At 43.2% G+C, this 23,202-nt stretch overlaps 1 protein-coding gene across 9 annotated transcripts in view; it reads right to left on the bottom strand.

Annotated features, from left to right (window-relative positions):
* The window catches only part of LOC139164426 (pneumococcal serine-rich repeat protein-like), a 141,107-nt gene that overhangs the window by 69,833 nt on the left and 48,072 nt on the right, over positions 1-23,202 (bottom strand). For 6 of the 9 annotated variants that reach the window (XR_011558620.1, XR_011558621.1, XM_070746533.1 and 3 more), the window contains exons 4-18: positions 22,899-23,041; positions 22,714-22,781; positions 21,119-21,291; positions 19,201-19,227; positions 15,341-15,483; positions 15,025-15,092; positions 10,570-10,742; positions 9,680-9,709; positions 8,846-8,988; positions 8,240-8,307; positions 6,836-7,008; positions 5,548-5,577; positions 4,206-4,348; positions 3,888-3,955; positions 229-401 (exon numbers count right to left, since the gene is read on the bottom strand). Coding sequence is in view for 7 of the 9 variants with exons in the window: in XM_070746533.1 (XP_070602634.1) it covers positions 229-401; positions 3,888-3,955; positions 4,206-4,348; positions 5,548-5,577; positions 6,836-7,008; positions 8,240-8,307; positions 8,846-8,988; positions 9,680-9,709; positions 10,570-10,742; positions 15,025-15,092; positions 15,341-15,483; positions 19,201-19,227; positions 21,119-21,291; positions 22,714-22,781; positions 22,899-23,041 (1,623 nt within the window). In the remaining 2 variants the exon portion in view is untranslated. The remainder of the gene's footprint in view (positions 1-228; positions 402-3,887; positions 3,956-4,205; positions 4,349-5,547; positions 5,578-6,835; positions 7,009-8,239; positions 8,308-8,845; positions 8,989-9,679; positions 9,710-10,569; positions 10,743-15,024; positions 15,093-15,340; positions 15,484-19,200; positions 19,228-21,118; positions 21,292-22,713; positions 22,782-22,898; positions 23,042-23,202) is intronic. The other 3 variants (XM_070746560.1, XM_070746578.1, XM_070746597.1) reach the window with 3 other exon arrangements.

Genomic DNA, 23,202 nt, shown 5'->3' with positions numbered 1-23,202 from the left:
TTACTATGTATCTTCTTTTCTATTATTTCTTAGATATATTTTACTATGAGTATCTCCTCCATAACCTTCATCATGTATTTTACTATGTGTATATAGATATATACCCACTAAAACCCTCATTGCGTATTGGACAAAATAAATAAATAAATAAATAAAATAAAATAAATAAATGATTAAGTTCCATCTAACTCATAATCTGTTTGGTCATGAAAGCCATCTTCTTCTTACCGTTAACAAAAACACTCTTTGGGTCCAGTTTGTACTTATTCATCTTGGTGAAACCATTGGTCTCATTTCTGAATTTACGATATATGTTTACTCGATCAAAAGGGGGAGTAGTAGTGGTTTTATTGTAGCAGCAGACAATGTCTACTCCGGTGTGCTGGCCCTGGTTCACAGATCTGAGAATAAGAAGACACATCTTGAGATATATTCAGAGAAGCTGTAGAAAACGTCACAACGGTAAGGCTGCACTTTGGATCTACCTAGCAGGCCAAAAAGTCAACGGTGAGGGCTTCCAGTTCAGACTTAATACAGATCTGCTGTATTTATTTTATTTAATTGGATGTATATGCCGCCCCTCTCCGAGGACTCGGGGCGGCTCACAGCATATATAGAAAAACAAGAAACAATAATAACAATCCAATTATACCTTAAAAAACAATTAAAATTCTAATTAAAAACTATCAATATCATTCATTCAGCAGTCAAACTAAGCATTCATCGGTCAGGGGGGAAGGTCTAAGGAACCCCAGGCCTGGCGGCAAAGATGAGTTTTTAAACTTTTTCGGAAGGCAAGGAGGGTGGGGGCAGTACGAATCTCTGGGGTGAGCTGATTCCAGAGGGCCGGGCCCCCACAGAGAAGGCTCTTCCCCTAGGTCCCGCCAGCTGACATTGTTTGGTCGATGGGACCCTAAGGAGACCAACTCTGTGAGACCTCACCGGTCGCTGGGATTCGTGCGGTCTCGGAGATAATCTGGTCCTATGCCATGCAGGGCTTTATAGGTCATAACCAACACTTTGAATTGTGTCTGGAAACAAATTGGTAGCCAATGCAGTCTGTGGGGTGATGGTGAGATATGGGCATTTCTTGGAAGGCTCATTTTGGACGAGCTGAAGTTTCCGAACACTCTTCAAGGGTAGCCCCATGTAGAGAGCATTGCAGTAGTCGAACCTCGAGGTGATAAGGGCATGAGTGACCGTGAGTATTATTGCAAGTCTGACTATTTTGTTGACATTGGTTTGTTCTATGAGTTGTGTGACCTCACCTTTTTCTTTCCCCTGATTTAGCTATTCAGGATCCCCTCTGGGTATTTCCTAGCTGATTTCATTCTTGAATGGCTCTCTACATTAGATATTCTATCAACCTCTTTTTGGAGTTTTTCAATCAGTATTTTTAATCTGGTATTTTTAATTTGAGGTTACACCCTGCCTGCGTCTCCACAGTTGTATGCGGGGAATCCTCCTTGTGAGGGGCTCCGAGAGGTTCCGTTCTGCACCAGGTTAAGCCCACGCAGCAAAGCATCGCATTCCAGGCAGCTGCCCTGGGCCTCCGGCTGAGACAATGCGGTCACGCTGCCTGAGTTAGGCGGTCTCGGCAGAAACAGCAGCAGCAGCGGTGGTGGCAACTGCTGAGGTAGCTCCGGCGGCTTCCCTTCCAGGCGCAGCAGGACTGGGAATGTCAGATCCACACCCCAGACCCCAGCTACCACTGCCACTTTCTCCACCGGGACCAGCTAATTCCGATGGCGCACCCACCTTGTCCCTGCCAGCCGGAGGGCCTGGAATGCGACACTTTGCTGCGCGGGCTTAACCTGGTGCAGAGCGGAGCCTATGGGAGCCCCTTGTAAGGAGGATTCGCCTGCGGAGAAGCGGGAAGGGCATCCCCTCGCGCATCTTGGGAGTCCCAGTAGCAGCGGCTGAAACCGGAGCCACAGGGCGGAGCATGGCCAGAGAGAGATCAGAGCGCAGAGCGCAGGAGAGAAGTCGATCCTGTTCAGCCGGCTGTAAAACCAGGAAGTGTTGCAGTTCTGCATGAATCCGGAGGATAAGCTCGGAAGAAATGGGGTAGGTTGCTGGCTGGTCCCCAGAGAGACAGAGGTAGAGGTAGAGAGATAAGAGGTAAAGAGAGAGGGGGGGAAGTTAGAGGAGGTGGGAATGTGAGAGAGAGAAAAGGAGAAAGAGAAAAATGAGAAAATGATGGAGGGAAAGAACGAGGAAGAGGAAGAACAAACAAATGAGAGAAAGAAGGGGAGGAGGAAAAAGAATGCAGCTGCGAGAGCAATCATGGGCTTTCCCAAATATGCCCATGTCACACCAACACTCCGCAGTCTGCATTGGTTGCCGATCAGTTTCCGGTCACAATTCAAAGTGTTGGTTATGACCTATAAAGCCCTTCATGGCACCGGACCAGATTACCTCAGGGACCGCCTTCTGCTGCACGAATCCCAGCGACCAGTTAGGTCCCACAGAGTGGATCTTCTCCGGGTCCAGTCAACTAAGCAATGTCGCCTGGCGGGACCCAGGGGAAGAGCCTTCTCTGGGGCGGCCCCAGCCCTCTGGAACCAACTCCCCCCAGAGATTAGAACTGCCCCCACCCTCCTTGCCTTTCGTAAACTCCTTAAAACCCACCTCTGCCGCCAGGCATGGGGGAATTGAGATCCTCTTTCCCCCTAGGCCTTTACAATTCTATGCATGGTATGTCTGTATGTATGTTTGGTTTTTATATTAATGGATTTTTAATCATTTCTAATGCCAAATTACTATTGTACACTGTTTTATTGTCGCTGTTAGCCGCCCCGAGTCTCCGGAGAGGGGCGGCATACAAATCCAATAAATAAATAAATAAATAAATAAATAAAAAGAGAGGGAGAGGGAAGAGAAAAACAGAAATGAAAGGGAGAGAGTAAGAGAGAAATGTGAGCAAAAACGGGAGAAAAAGAGAGAAAAAAGAAAATGACGAAAGCAGAGAATGAAAAGAAAGAGAGAAAGAACAAAAGTGTGAGAGAAGTGACTCTTGATTTAAATCATATGGTAAAAAGCACCCAAAGAGGAAGAGAGAGAAAAACCCCCAGCCCTCGCCTGTTTTTGGAAATGGTTCAAGAGTGAATACACACACACACACACACACACACACACGCACGCGTTCAAGGGTGGAGGAGACAGGGATGGAAAAAGAGGGGGGAAGTGAGAGGGGTAGAAAATGAGAGAGAAAAAGGGAGAAAGAGAGGAAAATGAGAAAATGATGGAGGGAAAGAATGAGGTAGAGGAAATAGAGGCAAATGAGAGAGGAGGGAGGGAGAAATGAAAGAAAGATTGAGAGAGAGAGGGAGAATGAGAGAGGGAGAAGAGGGAAACAAATGAGAGAGAGAAAGGAGAGAAAGGAAAAGGAAAAGGGAGAGGAAAGAGAGAGAAAAACAAAAATGAGAGAAATGAAAGCAAAAAGGGGGGAGAGAGAAACAAATGAGAGAGAAAAGGGGGGGAGAGAGGGAGAGGTACACAGAAATGAGAAAGACCTGGAGGGAGAGAATGAGAGAGAGAGGGAAAAGAGAGAGAGAAGTGGAGAGAAAGAAAGAAAAGGGAAAGAGAGAGGAAGGGAAAGAAAGAAGTGGAGAGGAAGGAAGGGAGGAGGAAAGGAAGGAAGGAAGGAAAGAAAGAAAGAAAGAAAGAAAGAAAGAAAGAAAGAAAGAAAGAAAGAAAGAAAGAAAGAAAGAAAGAAGGGTGACATTTCCCACAGAAAACACCGTGAGCCACAAACCCACCCACTCGTGGCTGGAGAGGTTACTATTACTATTTAATACTACACCATTTGGTTGAGAATACTTTTTCCTTGTTTTCCTCCTCTAAAATCTAGTTGCGTCTTATACACCGAAAAATACGGTACCTACCTTAAGGTTGATAACTTACAGCTGATGAGATCAGGACCAATCTTGCTGGTATCCAATATCTGTCTGACCTAGGTGTAAAGGAAAAAATGATTTATTGCTGGTGGTAAAACATGATTGCTGATTATTTTATGAAAATCTTACGTTCAAGATCTACTTGGAAAACTATGTATTTGTTTCCTCGTCAATTTACCATAAGAGACCTTATCTTGGTTTAATGAAAAAAACTATGTATTGTCAGTAGTAAAATACTATTGCTGAGTACTTTATGAAAGTCCTATGTCTAAGAGCTATTGGACTAAGTATGATTGATCTTCTTACCAAATTAACGAAGGATTGTTGTGATGAGCTGAAAATCTTTGATGCGGGATCAGCCATTTCTTGCCTATACATCAAATTGGTCGCAGTGAAGTTGACCGTGAAGCATTCAGTTGTCACTCGAGGTTTGGAGGTGGGAGAAAGCGCTAGAAGAGATACAGTGAATCTCAGATATGGAAACCAGAGTTGATGGCATATGGTCATAATCGGAGTTGGAATATCAGAAATCAGTATCCACGTTCTGTTTGGAGATCTCTACTGAAGATACCACTTTGGGGATTGACATAGTACAGTAATACCTCATGATACGAACTTAATTGGTGCAAGGAGGAGGTTCGTAAGACGAAAGGTTCGTAAGACGAAACATTGTTTCCCATAGGAAACAATGTAAAGTCAATTAATCCGTGCAACCAAACCCCCCCCCCCCCCCCCGCAAAAAACCGGCTTTCGGCGACTGCTGGGAAGCCGCGCGGCTGTTTTAAAAGGTGACAGCCGGGCTGGGGAGCTTCCCAGCAACCTCCCGAACCGAACCCGGGGTTCAGAAAAATTTTGCCTCTTCTTACGAACTTTGTTCGAGTTACGAACCGGCGTTTGGGAGGCTTCTGGGAAGCGGCGCGGGTGTTTTAAAAGGTCGCAGCCGGCCTGGGGGGCTTGCCAGCACCCCCCCGAACCCGGGTTCGGGGTTCGGGGGGGCGCTGGCAAGCCCCCCAGGCCGGTTGCGACCTTTTAAAACACCCGCGCCGCTTCCCAGCTGTCTCCTGAAGCCAAACGCTAAAGCCGAACTTCCGCGTTCGGCTTCGGGAGACAGCTGGGAAGCGGCGCGGCTGTTTTAAAACGTCGCAGCCGGCCTGGGGGGCTTCCCAGCAACCTCCCGAACCGAACCCGGGGTTCAGCAAAATTTTGCCTCTTCTTACGAACTTTGTTCGAGTTACGAACCGGCGTTCGGGAGGCTTCTGGGAAGCCCCGCCGCCCGGCTGTCACCTTTTAAAAGAGCCGCGCGGCTTCCCAGCAGTCTCCGAACACCGGTTCGTAACTCGAAAAAAGTTCGTAAGAAGAGGCAAAATTTTTCTGAACCCCGGGTTCGTATCACGAGTTGTTCGTAAGACGAGGGGTTCGTATCTTGAGGTACCACTGTATATGGTTAACACCTTTTACTATCTGGAAAATCTAATATCCAACTTGCTGCTCCTACATCTCTGTAGTTTCCACCCATCAGGTGTGGCAAAAATCTGTAGGGCCTACTAGTTTACTTGCTCTCAGTATATTTGGGACGAGGTTGGACATTTTAGATTGTGGACCACAGTTGGAATCCATGGCTCAAGAAACGTCTGTAAAGTGTACTTACTGGTCGGAGGTGATGGTGCTTCATGATAGCCTAAAAGGGAAAGAGAATTGCAAAAATGGAAAGATAATCACAAAAGAAGGCACACGAGCACACCAAAATGGGAACTCTCTCTCTCAAGCTCTCTATTCTGCCGGGCTCTCTGGTAGGAGCCTCCCGAAAATTAAAGGGTACAAATTTCAGACACACATACGTTTGAAAATTCAAAACAATGTTCTTTATCACAAAATTCAAAATAAACTAGGCACTCTTTTTGTATTGCAAAGAGCACTCATCGCAAAACAACCGGGTAGTCTGTACAATTAACCTTAAGTACTTAGCTAGCAGCTGTGAAGAAACTCCACACCCCTTCTTCCAACGAAGTGAGACATACACACACACATACATTGCTCTGCTTTGGTTTCAAAGGCATGAAAAATCAACAAAGTCCAAAAAACAGCAACACAGGATTCCTGAAGTACTGCGATGAGATACTCTTTCACAACGGCCAAACCCACACGCTGCTATTTATAGCAGCAGCCCTAATTACTGTAGCCATTCCAACCACAGGTGGCCTCATTTTCTCTTGTAATAATCCTTCTGTTGTTGTCTCCTATGCATCACTCTACGCATGCGTGGATGTGTCATTAATTCTTGTTCAGAATCCAAGGATGATACAGAGGATTGATCTCCTCCTGGGCTGTCTGCCAAACTCCCCTCTTCCCTGTCACTCATGCTTCCTTGGTCAGGGGAGGCTTCATCGGCAGATTCCATCGGGAGCAAAACAAGCCTGCAGCATGTGGATGTCTCCCCCCCCATCCACCTGCACATTCCTTGGGGAAGGAGCTGGGCCAGAACTAACCACAACACTCTCCATCATGAGAAAAATAACAGGATAAATTCCTCCTACACACTTCCAATAATTCCATGACAACAAATATCGAATAGTCGGGTTTTCAAATTATCCTGAATGTCCCCAAATAGCTATATTCCTTAGCTTTAGTAGACCCCTGTATTAAGTCTATATAAAGTGTCCCTCTAATCCAACAATTACTTTAAAAGGTTCGGGGACAGCATGCCTGGACCGCAAACTTCTGAATGATCGTGAAATGTGAGTAAACACTTCTGCCATTTTGAATAAATCTGGATTTTCATTGTCTGAATTTGGTAAGTCTTGTACTCTTCTGGCATCTCTCCAAGGTGTCACAGACAGAAACTATCATTTAAGTTTTATTTTATAACATTGGTCAGACCTGATTAAGTTCCACCTAACTCATAATCTGTTTAATCATGAAAGCCATCTTCTTCTTACCGTTAACGAAAAGGCTGTTTGGGTCCAGTTTGTACTTATTCATCTTGGTGAAACCGTTGGTCTCATTTCTGAATTTACGATATATGTTCACTCGATCAAAAGGGGGAGTAGCAGTGGTTTTATGGTAGCAGCAGACAATGTCTACTCCGGTGTGCTGGCCCTGGTTCACAGATCTGAGAATAAAAAGACACATTCTTGAGATATATTCAGAGAAGCTGTAGAAAACGTCACAGAGATAAAATTGCACTTTGGATCTACTTGGCAGGCCAAAAAGTAAAAGGTGAGGGCTTCCAGTTCAAACTTAATACAATTCTGCTGTATTATTACATCCTTGGCTATTTTGTTAACACTGGCTTTTTCTGAGTGTGTGACCTCACATTTTATTTCCCCTGATTTAGCTGTTCAGGATCCCCTCTGGGTACTTCCTAGCTGATTTCATTCTTGAATGGCTCCCTACATTAGAAGGACACAGTTCTATCATCCTCTTTTTGGAGTTTTTCAGTCAGTATTTTTAATCTGGTACTGGATATCTGCTTTCCTGTCAAACAGACAAGTGGTTAAAATAGGGAGTGCCCTATCAAATCATGCTCCTATCATCAATGGTGTCCCCCAAGGCAGCGCTCTTGGACCAACACTATTCATACTTTACATAACTCCCTTTGTGATCATATTATAAGCATTTCTGCCTTCTCTGATGTTAAACTATTCAACATCACCAATAACACCGTTACCCTTCAAAATGACCTTGACCATGTATCAGAATGGTCAGAGAATTAGCAACTTCAAATCTGATGAAGGCTCCTCTGACCAAGAAGACATGAGTGACAGGGAGGAGGAGAGTGTGGCAGACAGCTCAGAAGGAGATCAATTATGTAGCTCCTCTTTGGATTCGGAACAAGAGTTAATGATACAGCCACGCATGCGGAGAGCGATGCATAGGCAACAACAACTGAGAGATTATTATCAAAGAAAATGAGGCCACCTGTGGTTGGGTGGGGCTGTGGTAATTAGTGAGGCTGCTATAAAGAGCAGCCTGTGGGTTTGGCCATTGTGAAGGATTATCTGATCGTGGTTCGTGACTGCTTTACTGACTTTGACCTTTTGTGTGCTGATTTTTCCCCGTTTTGGAACTAAACTAGGGCAAAGTGTGTTTCACTTTGTGAAAAAAGAAAGACTGTGAATTGCCTCACAGCTGCAAGCTAAGTATCACAGAACTGGTACAAATTACCCGTTTGTTTGGAGACAAGTGTTCTTTGCTATACCAAAAGAGGGCTTGGTTTTAAGTGAATTTTCATTATAAAGAACATTGTTTTGAATTTTCAAACGTGTGTTTGTCTGAAATTGTATCTGTGCATTTTTGGGAGGATTCTACCAGAGAGCTCGACAGAACACATTCTATATTACCTTAAGGTTGATAAACTACAGCTGATGAGATCAGGACCAATTTTACTGGTATCCAAGATCTGTCTCACCTAGGTGTAAAGGAAAAAATGATTTATTGCTGGTGGTAAAACATGACTGCTGATTATTTTATGAAAATCTTACGTTCAAGATCTACTTGGAAAACTATGCATTTGTTTCCTCGTCAATTTACCATAAGAGACCTTATCTTGATTTAATGAAAAAAACTATGTATGTATGTATGTATGTATGTATGTATGTATGTATTTATTTATTCAATTTTTATGCTGCCCTTCTCCGTAGACACAGGGCTGCTTACAACATGTTAGCAATAGCACCTTTTAACAGAGCCAGCCTATTGCCCCCACAATCCGGGTCCTCATTTTACCCACCTCGGAAGGATGGAAGGCTGAGTCAACCTTGAGCCGGTGATGAGATTTGAACCGCTGACCTACAGATCTACAGTCAGCTTCAGTGGCCTGCAGTACAGCACTCTACCTGCTGCGCCACCCCGGCTCTTATTGTTAGTAGTAAAATACTATTGCTGAGTACTTTATGAAAGTCCTATGTCTAAGAGCTATTGGACTAAGCATGCATTGATCTTCTTACCAAATTAACGAAGGATCGTTGTGATGAGCTGAAAATGTTTGATGTGGGATTAGCCATTTCTTGCCTATACATCAAATTGGTCGCAGTGAAGTTGACCGTGAAGCATTCAGTTGCCACTGGAGGTTTGGAGGTGGGAGGAAGAGCTAGAAAAGGTACAGTGAATCTCAGATATGGAAACCAGAGTTGAGGGCATATAATCTATTCATCAATCACTGTTTTGTATCGTGCAGTTCCTGTCATGGACACAGGGGGGTTCAGTGGTGCATTACGGAAGTTTAAGATCAAGCAGATGTGTTTCACAATTTGAAAGTAGCTGTCATTCTCGATCTGCTGTGGATCCAGAAAAGGGCAAGAAGTACGAGCAGAGAGTGAAGAACAAGTAGTGCAAGAGAAAAATTGATGGATTAAGCTTTGAGAACAGATGACTGCCCAGGACTATAAAGAATATAAAGGAGCACCTTACAGAAGGGCTTGCCCTGTAAATTCGCAAGGAAGTTTCTTGTTCAGTGTTACAGAACAATTTCTAATGGTCATAATCCGAGTTGGAATATCGGAAATCAGTATCCACTCTCTGTTTGGAGATCTCTACTGAAGATACCATTTTGGAGAATGACATAGTATACTGGTTAACACCTTTTACTCTCTGGAAAATCTAATATTCAACTTGTTCCTACATCTCTGTAGTTTCCACCCATCACCTGTGGCAAAAGCCTGTGTGGGGCCTACTGCTTTATTTGCTCTGCAATTGTTATATTTGGGACGAGGTTGGACATTTTAGATCGTGTACCACAGTTGGAACCCATGGCTCAAGAAACATCTATAAAGGGTACTTACTGGTCGGAGGAGATGATGCTTCATTATAGTCTAAAAGGGAAAGAGAATTGCAAAATTGCAAAGACAGTCACAAAAGAAGGCACAAGAGCACACCAAAATGTTACATTTATCAAATATCGTAGTCAGTAACAATCATAGTCATTCACAAAACACATCAATCAATCATCTCTATACATACTGTACACATATACAAACCAACAGGAGAACACATAGTTCCTACTACGCACATTAGTTCTTACAACAATTCTCCCCCAAGAGAGACGATGCTGGCTTCCTCTTATGGTTTACTGCATCACCAGTTCTTAAAGCAACAATGTACTAAATCCTTAAACATACATTGCTTGTTTGCTTTACATATTTGAACACCCAACTACTTATGCACATAGCATTAACAGAAGTCTCTCTCCAGCTGTCCACCATGAGAAAAATAACATAGGATAAATTCCTCCTACACACTTCCAATAATTCCATGTCAACAAATTTCAGATAGTCAGGGTTTCAAATTATCCTGAATGTCCCCAAATATCTATAGCCTTTAGTTTTAGTAGGCCCCTGTATTAAGTCTATATAATGTATCCCTTTAATCCAATGATTACTTTAAGAGGTTTTGGGATAGTGTCAGGAAAAAAATCAGGGACAGCATGTCTGGACCGCAAACTTCTGAGTGACCATGAGTTGGCAGTAAACACTGATGCCATATTTAATTAATCTAGATTTTCGTTGTCTGAATTTGGTACAGCTAAAAGAGTCTTGTAACCCTCTGGCATCTCTCCAAGGTGTCACAGACAGAAACTATAATTTAAGTTTTATTTTATAACATTGGTCAGACCTGATTAAGTTCCACCTAACTCATATAATCTGTTTAGTCATGAAAGCCATCTTTTTCTTACCATTGACAAAAAGGCTGTTTGGGTCCAAGTTGTACTTATTCATCTTGGTGAAACCGTTGGTCTCATTTCTGAATTTATGATATATGTTCACTCGATCAAAAGGGGGAGTAGTAGCGGTTTTATGGTAGCAGCAGACAATGTCTACTCCGGTGTGCTTGCCCTGATTCACAGATCTGAGAATAAAGAAGACAAATCTTGAGATATATTCAGAGAAGCTGTAGAAAACGTCACAATGGTAAGGCTGCACTTTGGATCTACCTGGCAGGCCAAAAATTCAACGGCGAGGGCTTCCAGCTAGAAACATAGAAGACTGACAGCAGAAAAAGAACTCATGGTCCATCTAGTCTGCCCTAATACTATTTCCTGTATTTTATCTTAGGATGGATATATACACTCTCGAAAACGTCCAAAGATATTTCACCAGAAGAGCCCTTCACTCCTCCACTCGAAACAGAATACCCTACGAAAATAGACTAACTATCCTGGGTCTTGAAAGCTTAGAACTGCGGTGCCTAAAACACGATTTAAGTATTACCCACAAGATCATACGGTGCAACGTCCTTCCGGTCAACGACTACTTCACCTCCAACCGCAACAACACAAGAGCACGCAACAGATCCAAACTTAATATTAACCGCTCCAAACTTGACTGTAAAAAATATGACTTTAACAATCGAGTTGTTGAAGCGTGGAACTCATTACCGGACTCAATAGTGTCAACTCCCAACCCCCAACATTTCTCCCTTAGACTCTCCACAATTGACCTCTCCAGGTTCTTAAGAGGCCAGTAAGGGGCGTACATAAGTGCGCTGATGTGCCTTTCGTCCCCTGTCCAATTGTCTTTCCTTTTCTCATATATCATATATATTCTCTCCCTCTCATCTACTTCTCTTCTTTTTACTTACTATCCCTATATATATTACTTAATGTCTATTTTCTTCCATATGTATTGTATATTGGACAAAGAATTTAAAAAAAATGTTTATCCAAGGCATGTTTAAATTCATTTACTGTGGATTTACCAACCACATCTGATGGAAGTTTGTTCCAAGCACCTACTACTCTTTCAGTAAAATAATATTTTCTCACGTTGCTTCTGATCTGTCTCCCAACCAGTTCAGACTTAATACAGGTCTGCTGTATTATTGCAGCCCAGGCTATTTTGTTGACACTGGTTTGTTTTATGAGTTATGCAACCTCGGATCTTTCTTTCCCCTGATTTAGCTATTCAGGATGCCCTCTGGGTATTTCCTAGCTGATTTCATTCTTGAATGGCTCCCTACATTAAAGGGACACAGTTATATCACCCTCTTTTTGGAGTTTTCCGGTCAGTATTTTTAATCTGGTACTGGATATCTGCTTTCCTGTCAAACAGACAGCAAGTGGTTAAAATAGGGAGTGCCCTATCAAATCCTGCTCCTATCATCAATGGTGTCCCCCAAGGCAGCGTTCTAGGACCAACACTATTCATACTTTACATAAACAACCTTTGTGACCATATTATCAGCTGCTATGTTCTCTTTGCTGATGATGTTAAACTAATCAACATCACCAATAACACGGCTACCTTTTGTTCTGTCTGGGTCACTCCGGAAGCTATGACCAACCCAAAAAGATAAGCCAGACACACCGGTTGAATCCAAACACAGTTTTATAATGGTAAAGAGAAAAGAAGCCAACAGAAAATGTCCTTACAGGTCAGGAAAGCACTGGAACTCCAAAAAAAACACCACAAAAGCAATTGTTCATACAGAAAAACAGGATCCTTAATGCCAAACGAGGCTGTTGAGCTAACAGACAAAAACCTCCCACCGGTCTTCAAGACTGCTGGGCCACGAGCCAGGAACAAAAACGCTGAGAGAAAATGCAGATAACACCAACTCCTCTTTGATAACACTCCACGTTGCCGAAATGGTTCTCATGCCTTATAAACCCTTCCCTGCTAATGAGGACCACACCCAACCCCCAGGTGCTCCTCATTCAGTGCTGATAATATCTACACAGTTGAGGTCTCCTTTGAGCTAGGCGTCTCTGCCACATACTAATGATAGCTTGTGCATTGTCATCCAGGGACTCCAGGGAATCCAGAGAATCAAAGCTACTTGCTTCAGATAGCCCTTCCCCAGGGCTCCCAGGCCTTGCTTCATCTTCACTTTCTTGACTGCTGTCTCCACTGTCCGGCTGCAAAGAACTCTCCCCTCCGCTCTCAGACTCCCCTGGGCATGGAGCCAGCAGAGACGCAGCTGGTCTTTGATCTGGCTCAGGCTGAACCACAACACCTTTCAAAAGACCTTGACCATGCATCAGAATGGTCAGACAATTGGCCACTTGAAATCTCAATCAACAAATGCTCTTTCTTACACATCGGCAAAAAGAACCAGAACACAAAATAAAAGCTTAGAGGACGCGATCTTGTAGACGACCTTCACTCTGTCAAAAAACCTTGGAATACTGATATCTAATGACCTAGGTGCCAGAGCTCACTGTAACAACATTGCCAAAAAGGCACTAAGAGTTGTTAATCTAATCTTGATTAGCTTGTTCTCTGGCAATATTACACTGCTAACCAGAGCATACAAAACATTTACTAGACCAATTGTTGAATACAGCTCCAGACGTATTTCACCAGAATGCTCCTCCATTCTTCTGGGCGCAACAGAATACCTTATACTACAAGACTTGAAAGTTTGGGCTTAGATAGCTTAGAGCTATGTCACCTTCATTATGTTCTAAATTAGTTCATAAAGTTATCTACCACATTGTCATACCTATCAATGAATACTTCACCTTCAACTGCAGTAATACACAAACACACAATAGATTTGAACGCAATATAAACCACTTCAAACTCAATTGCAGAAAATACAACTTTAACAATAGAGTAATCAATTCAATTCAATTTATTAGATTTGTATGCCACCCCTCTCCGAAGACTCGGGGCGGCTCACAACAACAATAAAAACAATATTCCAGCGAAAACAAATCTAATATTAAAAAGCACATAAAACCCTATCATATTTTAAAAAGCAAACAACATATACATACCAAAACATAAATATAAAAAAGCCTGGGGGAAAGGTGTCTCAACTCCCCCATGCCTGGCAGTATAGATGGGTCTTGAGTAATTTACGAAAGACAAGGAGTGTGGGGGCAGTTCTAATTTCCGGGGGGAGTTGATTCCAGAGGACCGGGGCTGCCACAGAGAAGGCTCTTCCCCTGGGGCCCGCCAAGCGGCATTGTTTGGTCGACGGGACCCGGAGAAGGCCAACTCTGTGGGACCTTATCGGTCGCTGGGATTCGTGCGGTAGCAGGCGGTTCCAGAGGTACTCTGGTCCAATTCCAATGCAGGGCTTCAATGCTTGGACTACAGTATCTGACCCTGTGGATTCTTCCCCAAACCCCAAAAGCTTTAACCTTAGACTGCCAACCCCATATCTAAGAGTTCTGTAAGGGGCGTGCAAAAGCACGCCATTGTGCCTACCGTCCCTGTCTTAATGCACTATTGTCCAAATTTACCCGACCCATGTTTTGCTTATGTTTATGTTTACACCAATACCTGCTATCTTGTGCATGTTTTTGACAAATAAATAAAAATAAAATAAATAAAGTATTGCATTCTAAATTCCTCTTCAAACTAGGAGGAAGCTAACTAGGAAGCCTCCAGTACAAGTGAGCCAGGGTGGCGCAGCAGGTAGAGTGCTGTACTGCAGGCCACTGAAGCTGGGGGAGCCAGATTCGTTTGACAACCCCACGCACAATTTGCTCATCAGCTGCAGAGATTTGCTTTACAGCCGTGGCAAAAAGAGTCATAAAATTGTTGGCATCTAACTTCACCAACACCTTGCTTATCAACAGAAGTTCTGGTCCCATTTATGTTCATAAATGAGCCTAGGTGGTGCATTGGGTAGAGTGCAGTACTGCAGGCCACTAAAGCTGACTGATAGATCTGCAGGTCAGTGGTTCAAATCTCACCGCCGGCTCAAGAGTTAACTCAGCCTTCCATCCTTCCAAGGTGGGTCAAATGAGGACCCGGATTGTGGGGACAATAGCCTAGCTCTGTTAAAAAGGGCTATTGCTAACATGTTGTAAGCTGCCCTGAGCCTAAGGAGAAGGGCGGCATAAAAATCGAATGAATGAATGACTGACTGACTGACTGACTGACTGACTGACTGACTGAATGAATGAATGAATGAATGAATGAATGAATGAATGAACAAATGAATGAATGATAGGAACTGAATATTGAAGGAAAGAAATGATTTGAAATAAAAACGCATGAAAGAGTCTTTCAGAGATTTCTATATCAATGTGATGTTACAGCCTGGAACTGAAACAAGCTATGATTTCTCTCAAATATGACTAGATGTTACGAGATGCTCATATCAGAACGCTTTCATTCCCATAACAGGGCACTTAGGTATCACAAAATAACCCCCTCCATTCCATATTACCTACCTTAAGGTTGATAAACTACAGCTGATGAGATCAGGACCAATTTTGCTGGTATTCAATATCTGTTTCAGCTAGGTTTAGAGGAAAAATGATTTATTGCTGGTAGTAAAACAGGATTGCTGATTGTTTTATGAAAATCTTACATTGAAGATCTACTCGGAAAACTATGCAATTGTCTCTTCATCAATTTACATAAGTGACCTTATCTTGGTTTAATGAAAAAAACTATGTATTGTCAGTAGTAAAATACTATTGCTGAGTACATTGTGAAAGTCCTATGTTAAAAACTATTGGACTAAGCATGCATTGATCTTCTTACCAAATTAACAAAGGATCGTTGTGTTGAGCTGAAAATCTTTGTTGTGGGATTAGCCATTTCTTGCCTATACATCAAATTGGTCGCAGTGAAGTTGACCGCGAAGCATTCAGTTGCCACTGGAGGTTTGGAGGTGGGAGAAAGAGCTAGAAAAGATACAGTGAATCTCAGATATGGAAACCAGAGTTGAGGGCATATAATCTATTCATCAATCACTGTTTTGTATCGTGCAGTTCCTGTCATGGACACAGGGGGGTTCAGTGGTGCATTACGGAAGTTTAAGATCAAGCAGATGCTTTTCACTGTTTGAAACTACAGTGGTACCTTTAATTATGAACTTAATTCGTTCCATGACAAAGTTCTTAAGTAGAAAAGTTTGTAAGAAGAAGCAATTTTTCCCATAGGAATCAATGTTAAACAAAATAATGTATGCGATTGGGGAAACCACAAGGAGGGTGGAGGCCCTGTTTCCTCCCAGGAGATTCCTAGAGAGGCCCCACGGAGGCTTCTCCCTGCCTTTTCTGGTCCCGTTTCCTCTCAGGAGATTCCTAGAGAGGCCCCACGGAGGCTTCTCCCTGCCTTTTCTGGCCCTATTTCCTCCCAGGAGATTCCTAGAGAGGCCCCACAGAGGCTTCTCCCTGCCTTTTTCAGCCCTGTTTCCTCCCAGGAGATTCCTAGAGAGGCCCCACAGAGGCTTCTCCCCGCCTTTCCCAGCCCTGTTTCCTCCCAGGAGATTCCTAGAGAGGCCCCACAGAGGCTTCTCCCCGCCTTTTCCAGCCCTGTTTCCTCCCAGGAGATTCCTAGAGAGGCCCCACAGAGGCTTCTCCCCGCCTTTTCCAGCCCTGTTTCCTCCCAGGAGATTCCTAGAGAGGCCCCACAGAGGCTTCTCCCTGCCTTTTCCAGCCCTGTTTCCTCCCAGGAGATTCCTAGAGAGGCCCCACAGAGGCTTCTCCCCGCCTTTTCCAGCCCTGTTTCCTCCCAGGAGATTCCTAGAGAGGCCCCACAGAGGCTTCTCCCTGCCTTTTCCAGTTACAGTTTTGGAAGCTTGGGTTTGTAAGTGGAAAATGATTCTTGAGAAGAGGCAAAAAAAAATCTTGAACACCCGGTTCTTGTCTAGAAAAGTTCGTAAGTAGAGGCATTTGTAGGTAGACGTACCACTGTAACTGTTATTCTAAATGTGCTGTGGATCCAGAAAAGGGCAAGAAGCATGAGCAGAGAGTGAAAAGCAAGTTGTACAAATGTTGGGTTGATACCGGTAGCACCTTTCAAGAATGCACTATATAATGTGCTACTTTTTTTACATTATTAACAGAAGATTGAACTGCCACTTGACTGGTGTGCTATAGGGTTCCTGCTTGGGCAGGGGGTTGAACTTGATGGCCTTCATGGTCCCTTTCAACTCAATCAATCAATCAATCAATCAATAAATGATAGATAGATTAGATAGGTAGGTAGGTAGGTAGGTAGATAGATAGATAGATAGATAGATAGATAGATAGATAGATAGATAGATAGATAGATAGATAGATACATACTTTGCAGAAAGGCATGGCTGTAAAATCCCAAGATGCGGAATAAGTTCACAAGGTAGATTCTTGTTCAGAATTTCAGAACAATTTCTAATGTAACAGAGTAACAGAGTTCGAAGGGACCTTGTAGGTTATCTAGTCCAACCCTCCACTCAAGCAGGGGTCCCTACACCGTTTCAAATAGATGGCAATCCAATCTCCTCTTGAAAGTCTCAATCGTTGGAGCTCTGACAACCTCCGAAGGCAAGCTGTTCCACTGGTTGATAGCTCTCACTGTCAGAAATGTTCTCCTTATTTCCAGGTTGGTAATGGTCATGATCAGAGTTGGAATATCAGAAATCAGTATCCGCTCTCTGTTTCAAGATCCCTACTCAGCACACCACTTCGGGGACTGACATGGTGCCCTGATTAACACCTTTTACTATCTGAAAAAGCCTCTCAATATTCAATCTGCTTCTAAATCCCTGTAGTTCCCACGCATCTCCTGTGGCAAAAGCCTTCTAGGGCCTATTGCTTTACTTGCTGTGCAATCAGTATACAGTGATCCCTCGATTATCGCGAGGGTTCCGTTCCAAGACCCCTCGTGATAATCGATTTTTCGCGATGTAGGGTTGCGGAAGCAAAAACACCATCTGCGCATGCGCACCCTTTTTTTTCATGGCCGTGCATGCGCAGATGGTGGAGGTGGAGAGCAACGAAAGTGCGGAAGCCGACAGATTGCTTTGAATGTCGGCTGCCCCCGCCCCCCCAGCACCCGCTCGCCCGCCGTTCGCCGCTCGCCCGCCCTTCACCCGGCCACCCGCCGTTCGCTGGCTGCTTGCCCGGCCACCCAGGTTCGGGGGGGTGCTGGGAAGCCCCCCAGGCTGGCTGCGACCTTTTAAAACAGCTGCGCCGCTTCCCAGCTGAGTCCTGAAGCCAAACGCGGAAGTTCGCCTTTAGCGTTTGGCTTCAGGACTCAGCTGGGAAGCGGCGCGGCTGTTTTAAAAGGTCGCAGCCGGCCTGGGGGGCTTCCCAGCACCCCCCCGAACCCTGGTTGGGGGTTTGGGGGGGTGCTGGGAAGCCCCCCAGGCCGGCTGCGACCTTTTAAAACAGCCGCGCCGCTTCCCAGCTGACTCCCGAAGCCAAACGCGGAAGTGGTTTTTTAAAAAATTAATATTTGTTTAAAAATCGCGATATAGCGTTTCGCGAAGATCGAGATTGCGAAACTCGAGGGATCACTGTACTGTATTTTTCAGAGTATAAGACACACCTTTTTTCCTCCCTAAAAGAGGCTGAAAATTCATGAATGCAGCTTTTTTCGAAGCTTTTTTCCCCAACCCTAACTAGGTGCTAATGATCTTCCCAGCTCTTACCTTGCAGGTTCTTTCATTTGTGAAGGATGTTTTCCAAGCCCTAAGTCTTTGCAGGATTTTTTTCATTGCTCTACTGGCTCCGAATGTTTCTTTCCAGCCCTAAACAGGTGCTAATGATTTTCCCAGCTCTTACTGGCTTGCAAGCTCTTTCACTGTTACTCTCTCTGAATAAGATTTTTTAAAAGCCCTAACTAGGGGATAAAATAATGTGCTGAAACTGACCAGACTAAGGATGCTAGCCAGATGAATACAGTGATACCTCATCTTACAAACCCCTCATACAAACTTTTCGAGATACAAACCCGGGGTTTAAGATTTTTTTGCCTCTTCTTCCAAACTATTTTCACCTTACAAACCCAAGCCGCTGCCACTGGGATGCCCTGCCTCCGGACTTCTGTTGCCAGCGAAGCACCCATTTTCCTGCTGCTGGGATTGCCCTGAGGCTCCCCTCCATGGGAAACACCACCTCCGGACTTCCGTGCTTTTGTGATGCTGCAATTTCGCTGAGGCTCCCCTTGCTGGGAAACCCCACCTCCAAACTTCCGTTGCCAGCGAAGCACCAGTTTTTGTGCTGCTGGGATTCCCCTGCAGTATCACAAAAACACAGAAGTCTGGAGGTGTGGTTTCCCATGGAGGGGAGCCTCAGGGGAATTCCAGCAGTGCAAAAACGGGCGCTTCGGCTGGCAAAAGGGGTGAGTTTTGGGCTTGCACGCATTAATCGCTTTTCCATTGATTCCTATGGGAAACATTGTTTTGTCTTACAAACTTTTCACCTTACAAACCTCATCCCGGAACCAATTAAGTTCGTAAGACGAGGTATCACTGTATCTGGTAAGCGGATTATTTTCCCTATTTTCCGCCCCAAAAACTAAGGGGCGTCTTATACTGTGAAAAATATGGGTTTGGGGACAAGGCTGGACATTTTAGATTGTGCATCACACTTGGAGTCATGGGACAAAAAACTTCAGTAAAGTGTACTTACTGGTCTGAGGTGATACTTCATGATAATCTGAAATGGAAAAAGAATTGCAAAAATGGAAAGAGAGTCACAAAAGAAGGCACAAGAGCACACCAAAATGTTACATTTATCAAATATCGTAGTCAGTAACAATCTTATACTGTGGATAATGTGAAGCCTCTCTCTCCCAAGCTCTCCACCATGAGAGAAATAATATAAATTCCTCCTACACAATTCCAATTATTCCATGTCAATGAATCTCAGATATTAGGGTTGCAAATTATCCTGAAGGTCCCCAAAGAGCAGCAGCCTTTTGTTTTAATAGGCCACTGTGAACTAACTTTATATAAAGTGTCCACCTAGTGGTTGCTTGTCCTAAGGCAGCATCTGAGAAAAGTCACCCAGAAGACCAGAGGCAGCAGGACTGGACTGCAAAACTGCAAATGACAGTAAGTAAGTAAGTAAGTAAGTAAGTAAGTAAGTAAGTAAGTAAGTAAGTAAGTAAGTAAGTAAGTAAGTAAGTAAGTAAGTAAGTATTTATTTGCTTGCTTGCTTGCTTGCTTGCTTGCTTGCTTGCTTGCTTGCATACTTACTTACTTACTTACTTACTTACTTACTTACTTACTTACTTACTTACTTACTTACTTACTTACTTACTTACTTACTTACTCGATTCTTATGCCACCCTTCTCCTTAGACTCAGGGCGGCTTACAACATGTTAGCAATAGCACTTTTTAACAGAGCTAGGCTATTGCCCCCATAATCCGGGTCCTCATTTTAAATATTGCTTCCAAGTAGGGGTTATTTAGATTTTAGTAGCACATATTTGGTACACCGGAACCAAGTCTTGCAGCCCTCTGGCATTTCTCCATTGGGTAACAGAGAGGAACTATTCCTTAACTTACATACCATTAGTCGGAATGGATTCAGTTCCAGCTAACTCATAACCTCTTTAGTAACAACAACAACAGAGTTGGAAGAGACCTTGAGGTCTTCTAGTCCAACTCCCTGCTTGGTCAGGAGACACTACACTACTTCGGACATATAGTTGTCCAACATCTTAAAAACTTCCAGTGTTGGAGCATTCACAATTTCTGGAGGCAAACTGTTCCCCTGATTAATTGTTTGGTCAGGAAATTTCTCCTTAGTTCTAAGGACCAGGATATCTGTGAGACCGCCTTCTGCCGCACGAATCCCAGCGACCGGTTAGGTCCCACAGAGTTGGCCTTCTCCGGGTCCCGTCGACTAAACAATGTCGTCTGGCGGGACCCAGGGGAAGAGCCTTCTCTGTGGTGGCTCCGACCCTCTGGAACCAGTTCCCCCTAGAGGTTAGGATTGCCCCCACCCTCCTTGCCTTTCATAAGCTTCTTAAAACCCACCTCTGCCGTCAGGCATGAGGGAATTGAAACATCTCCCCCTTGCCCATGTAGTTTTTGTGTATGATTCGATTGTGTGTTGTTTTTTATATATTGGGGTTTCTTTTTTGGACTTTTTAATCTAAAACTGTAATTTAGATTTTTTAAATATTAGATTTGTTACTATGTACTGTTTTTTCTTCGGAGTCTTCGGAAAGGGGCGGCATACAAATCTAATAAATTATTATTATTATTATTATTATTATTATTATTATTATTTTTACCATTGTTGTGAGCCGCTCCGAGTCTGCGGAGAGGGGCAGCATATAAATCCAATAAATCTAATAAATTTAATCTAATCTAATCTAATTTACTTCTCTCCTTGATCAGTTTACATCCATTGCTTCTTGTTCTACCCTAGGTGTTTTGGAGAATAGGTTGACTTCTTCTTTATGGCAACCCCTGAGATACTGGAACACTGCTATCATGTCTCCCCTGGTCCTTCTTTTTCATTAAACTAGCCATGCCAAGTGCCTGCAACCGTCCTTCATATGTTTTAGCCTCATGAAAGCCACCTTCTTCTTACCGTTAACGTAAAGGCTGTTTGAGTCCAAGGTGTATTTCTCCATCTTGGTGAAACCATTGGTCTCATTTCTGAATTTATGGTAGATATTCACTCGATCAAAAGGGGGAGTAGCAGCGGTTTTGCGGTAGCAGCAGACAATGTCTACTCCGGTGTTAGTGCCTTGATTCACAGGTCTGAGAATGAAAATACACTACTTATTAAGATACATTCAGAGAAACTGTAGAAAATGCCATAGGGGTAAGGCCGCCTTTAGATCTACATGGCAGGCCAAAATGTAAAAGTTGGGGTCTTCCAATTCAGACTTTATACAGTTCTGCAACGCTCTTTTTGGACATTTTTCAGAGAGTATTTTTAATCTGTTTCATTTGAATTGCACTTTATTGTGGGAAGGAGTGGAGAACTAAGACGCCTTAAACAAGATCTAAGTATTGCCCACAAGATCATATGCTGCAACGTCCTGCCTGTCGGCAACTACTTCAGCTTCAACCACAACAACACAAGAGCACACAACAGATTTAAACTTAATATTAACCGCTCCAAACTTGACTGTAAAAAATATGACTTCAGTAACTCATTACTGGACTCCATAGTGTCATCCCCAAACCCCCAACACTTTACCCTTGGATTATCCGTGGTTGACCTATCCAGATTCCTAAGAGGTCAGTAAGGGGAGAGTACAAGTGCACTAGAGTGCCTTCCGTCCCCTGTCCTATTGCTCTCCTATATCTCCTATTCCTTTCTTCTATTCCTATATCTCTTCTTCTATTCTTTCATTGATATGTTCTATTACTATATCTTCTTTTCTATTCTTTCATAGATATATTTTACTATGAGTATCTCCTCTACAACCTTCATCATGTATTTTACTATGTATATATATATGACGGTCTTGGTATATTCGGGTTTCTTCCCGGGTAGGATTTAGAAATTTCTGGCGACGTTTCGACGAGGTCCCACTCGTCATCTTCAGGCTGGTGCTTCTGTCCTTGTTCTAGGGCGAACACAGCAAGACCTGAGCTGCCTTCCTTCTATAAATACTGGTGGCTGGGTGTGGTTTGATGGCTCAGCAATTACCTGCTATGTGGAAACTTCCTGGTGAGTCAGTGGGGTAACACCTGGGGTCGTTGATTTAACTGAGGTATACTGATTAGTTAATGATTGTGGATTAGGGGTGATATCCTGAGTAGTAGGAGCTTGCAGGCTACTTGGTTGTTTTGCAATGTGTGTTCTGAGTCTGGTTTCAGTTTCTATTTCTGGGATACGTTTGTTAATGAGGGCTGGTTTCCAGATGTCTGGTAGGCGGGAGGTATCATCCCGCTTGTTCATATTTTGAGGATGTTTAATAATAAAAAAAATAAAAGATAACCATGGAGCATTTAGCAAAGTAGTAGGAAGTGAATATTGAAGCAAAGAAATTGTTTGGGATATGTGGAAGGGAATATTTTAGAGATGTCTATAAATATAATATGTTACAGACTGGAATTGAAGTATGGGTTCTGTCAAATATGAGTCCATTTTAGAATCATTTCATCCTCATAACAGAACATTTAGGTGCCACCAAAAAATAATAATAATAACCATCTCGTATTACTTACCTTAATGCTGATAAACTACAGCTGATCAAATCAGGACCAATCTTGCTGTCATTCAGTATCTTTCCCAGCTAGGTTTAAAAGAAAATCTGTTTATTTATTACTGATATTAAAGCACTATTGCTGACTATTTTATGAAAATCTAATATGGAAGAGCAACAGGGATAAAAATGCATTCATCTCCTCACCGATTTACTGAAGAATCTTTGTGTTGAGATGAAAAGGTTTGATTTGGGATTGCTCATCTGTGGCCTGTAGATCAAATTAGTTATAGTGAAGTTAACTGTAAAGCATTCAGTTTCCTCTGGAGGTTTGGTAGTAGGAGGAACAGCTGGAAAAGAAATAATGGATCTCACATAAGGAAACCAGACTTTATGGTATATTATCAGCATATCAATCTCTGTTTTGTATTTTGCATTGGCTGCTATGATTAGTGGTATTTCAGTATTGGATAATTTAAGATAACGGATTCTACAGAAACCAAAGCTATTG

The sequence above is a fragment of the Erythrolamprus reginae genome, chromosome 1 (genome assembly GCF_031021105.1).
Source record: "Erythrolamprus reginae isolate rEryReg1 chromosome 1, rEryReg1.hap1, whole genome shotgun sequence".
NCBI classification, from domain to species: domain Eukaryota; kingdom Metazoa; phylum Chordata; class Lepidosauria; order Squamata; family Dipsadidae; genus Erythrolamprus; species Erythrolamprus reginae.
This window is presented reverse-complemented; position numbering and strand designations above follow the sequence as displayed.